Source organism: Sphaeroforma arctica (assembly GCF_001186125.1).
Source record: "Sphaeroforma arctica JP610 unplaced genomic scaffold supercont1.3068, whole genome shotgun sequence".
NCBI classification, from domain to species: domain Eukaryota; class Ichthyosporea; order Ichthyophonida; genus Sphaeroforma; species Sphaeroforma arctica.
In genome coordinates this window covers 1-3,994 of record NW_014037490.1, presented here as the reverse complement: position 1 = coordinate 3,994, position 3,994 = coordinate 1, and the positions used below count along the sequence as shown (strand labels likewise).

The 3,994-nt window shown below is 39.3% G+C and overlaps 2 protein-coding genes across 2 annotated transcripts; one reads left to right on the top strand and one right to left on the bottom strand.

Annotated features, from left to right (window-relative positions):
- Positions 1-806: 806 nt before the first annotated feature.
- Positions 807-1,997, bottom strand: SARC_13253 (hypothetical protein; the record flags this gene model as incomplete). The annotated part of the gene is made up of 2 exons (XM_014292620.1): positions 807-1,408; positions 1,454-1,997. 2 exons carry the CDS (start codon positions 1,995-1,997, stop codon positions 807-809), a joined length of 1,146 nt encoding a protein of 381 aa, XP_014148095.1.
- A 1,184-nt stretch (positions 1,998-3,181) lies between these two features.
- SARC_13252 (hypothetical protein) lies at positions 3,182-3,567 on the top strand (the record flags this gene model as incomplete). The annotated part of the gene is made up of 1 exon (XM_014292619.1): positions 3,182-3,567. A coding segment is annotated over one exon (386 nt), but the record flags the coding sequence as incomplete, so codon positions are not given.
- Positions 3,568-3,994: the final 427 nt, after the last annotated feature.

Below are 3,994 nucleotides of genomic sequence, written 5' to 3'. Positions count from 1 at the left end.
GGTTTGCTCCCATAAAGTCCCGCGTCATACTCCTGCCATAGTTGCCACAGAGTTCTGATTCCTTTGTTAAAACAGGATTCGCGAGAATCGTGGGGCTCATGCATGTCATTGAACTGCATGTTGCTACCTGCTTCATCCTGGGCGTCTGCTGGGCGAGCGTTTACTGCGGAATTATTGTTATGCTGGAAATTCGTACGGGCTTGTACAGAAAGTCGTAGTCTATTAAATTCGCCCATAATATCCTACTTTAGCTTTCTGTGATTGTTCTTGAACACACTGTGATGTTGATCGATTTTCATTTCCATATCCTCGAACATACGCTTCAAGTGGGTAATATCTGCGCCTAAAGCTATCATCTGGTTCTGCATATCGTGCAGGTTGAGATTGTTAAGATTAACATTGTTAAAGTTCTGGTCCGCACCTTCCAACTTCTTGGACTCTGAAGCCATCATCTCCAGCACGAATCACAACTGCAGGTCGTCGCAAAATCACCAATCTCTTATTATCACTTACATCCGGAAACAAATGTCTTACTACATCGTCTCAATATTTGTGGTACTCTACTGGTACTAAAGGGGACTCAATTATACCAAGATACAGTGCAACAATAGAAGACATTCTTTTGTGCTGAATATGAAAGCCAGGTAGGTCCCACACACCTGGTATAACCAACTTTAAGTCCTCATCGTTAAGATTGAAGTCTGCAGTATAAGAATAATGATAGTAACATTTGTAATTTACGTATACACATACTTACGAATAAGTGTGCCATATATAGATACACGTAGTTTATTCACAACACTAATCTAAAGCTTACTTGAGTTGATCCTATAGTTGCAAGCACCTCGGGGTCCACATAAGGCCTCAGATACTTTAGCATCAGGATACGGTATCAAAGGGCTGGAGTATCTATCGACCGGACGATTTGACTTCTTCTTTCTCTGACCCTTTGTTCTGGTTCTGGACCATCTACCTCTACCTTCTGCATCATCTTTTGAGCGTCCACGTCTCTGAGCATATATGCACGAGCACCTTCTGAGACTATGCGTGCCAATTTCATCGACTTTGCCCTTGGCCACAAAATTATCTAGCCGTACAATTTTAGCAATCACTCTCATAGCCACATCCGGGTTTAACATGTCATCCCAACCCACAGTACCATTCAAAGTCCACATATTTCCCAAATCCAACTGATGCGTGTTAGTTCTCTCTAGCATGCGTTCTACAAGGTGAGCGGCCAGTGCACTAAGAGCGCAAAAGTAAGAATTCATAGAGCCAAGTTTGACTTGTGTGGCTACCTGACCCTTCTCTCTGAGATTCTTACTGTGAACTAGAGTCACAAAAAGCTGCTCCGGATTGTCGTCATTGGGCATCAAATCCTCAAATTTTATATTTGTCACATCATCCACTCGACATATAAGCTAAAATGTCAAAGTCCAAAGAGCATGCAGACCACTATTATGAAAATTCTTATTCTCTAAATTGATAGCAAGAATTTGACGAAATTCATCGTACTCTATAAGACGTTTAGCAGCGTCAGCCTTGCCCTCACCCCTAAGCTCTGCCCTCTTAATTGTTTTCAATAAGTCATTCACATCCTTTGATCTCGTAGGATTCCCCTTCATATCAACTGGATCCCAATCATTAGCGATGAGCGGCATATAGTATGAGATAGACTTCTTTAGAAAGCCTAGTCCTGACTCCCTACGTAGAGTAGGGTGATCATCAGGGCCAGGATTCTCTCTACCATATTTGAATATATCCTGCGGTAATATCTGTATTGTGGTTTCATGCGGAATATTCATCTGATTCTCATACGTGTCCCAATCATGGTCTGGTTGCCAGTATTGCAGAAAATCCTTGTAGTTTTTGTTTGCATGTCGTTTGAGCTTGCTCTGTGACGGAGCCAATGTATCACCTAGTCGCTGACCTACGAGTGCTTTTGAATCACAAACAAACTGCGACGTACTTTGTACATATTTTCGTGCTGTGTTCATTATTTGCTTGTTTACTGATTTCCACTTTAGATTCTGTACAACCGTTTGTGGACTTTTCCAGAAATACATTGGTGCAACAAATTTGGTCCGGCCACTAATAAAATATTATGGAATATGTGAGAAATACCGCCAGAAATCCATAGTATCTGACAGAAAGCTCATTTGTCAGCCAATGAGATAGTAGGTTGCAGTCTAGAATCTCAGACAAACAGGTACCAGTGTTAGAGTACAACATGGGTTGTAGAACCGACACAATATGAATGTATGTATTGTAGTATGTATTCAATAACGAGTCTGAGAGAAGATCGAGAAAAAAAAGGTGTACTGCCTCCCGCACTCCCGCAACAATATGCTGGCTTAAATAGCACATGATTTGCATTATCTCCACTAGAGATTTGGCAGTAAAATCAGTACAATATCCTGCAACTATATGTATATGCATTAAACATATTTTTTAAATGAATCAGTGACAAAATTGTTGGACATATGAGTGCATTGCGAATCAATCATATCAGCATGTAAGACTTATCAGGACATTAATACTCTTGCACGTGTTATAAAAATTTGACTTAACATCGAACTAAAGCCTTTTGATTTGACTTAACATCGAACTAAAGCCTCTTGGTGTTAAATATTGTAAACAAATAAACGCGTATTTATAAGTTGATGAAACATACATTTGCATGTATAATTCAATAAATTGTTAACAACCCAACATTGATCTAAACTTGGTAAACCCTAAAAGTATTTGTATTGTTTTTTTCTCTCAAAAGCCATGGTCTTGGCTGTTGTTTCAGTTTTATTACTTTTACGATGTAAATACTAAATCTAAATAAATAACCCAGGAAGTCCGAAAATCACCAAAGAACTGCGATACCGCGAAGTGTGCATATATTTTAAGAAAATAGCAGAAGCAGTTCAATAGGCATATAATCCGCATATTTACATACGATATGCATACATATCAATAGGCATACTTATCAGCATTCCCTATACATATCATCATTGTGCATACATATCAATACGCATACATAACAATAAGCATACATAACAATAAGCATACATAACAATAAGCATACATAACAATAAGCATAGATGAAAATAAGCATGGACAACAATAAGCATACTTATCAATAAGCATACATAACAATAAGCATACGTATCAATACCCATACTTGCATACAATGGATTGCGGACCTACCGTAGGTTCTGGCGCTGCCGGTGTAGATGATATGTCAGATGGAGAGACTCGTGACGAAGAAGAAGAGGGTATTGAAGAGTTCAGTGAATCAGAGATAAGGAATCCAGACGTCAAGGATTCCAATCGCATTTTATTTGTGCATGGATTTGGCTATGCATGTGTGCTACCTCCAAGCAAGGGTAATACACAGATGAAGGTAAGAAGCGCCCTGGACTATATTGCACATACGTTTCCAGGGGATTTCACCTTACCACCGTTTGCAAATGTGGACGTGAACTATTTGACCGAGTTGATCTACTGTGGATACCTGCCCATGATGCACGTGATCATGAATCAGGAATGGATGACACCGAAGATACATAGAAACAGGTAAGGATGATGTGCATATGCATAGTAAAGATTAAATGCCTATGTGTATATTAAAGATCATATGTACATATGTATAGTGAGAATCAAATATATATGTATATGTGTATGCAACTCAGAGTGGGAAATTGTGTAGATTTATTATTGTAATTTATAAATCACTTGTCCATGTGAATAAAATTTGAAATAAGTTCGAATTCAAAATATGGAATCGGAGTGTTGGATACCTTCTTTTCACTGCAAGACGTATCGCAATGTTGTCCATAATTTAACGGCACGGGATATCGCAGAAAGAACCCTGGATACATATGAAAATACACACACACACACACACACGTGAACGTGTGTGTACACACTCACATACACACGCACACACGCACACGCACACACACACACACACACACACACACACACACACACACACACACAC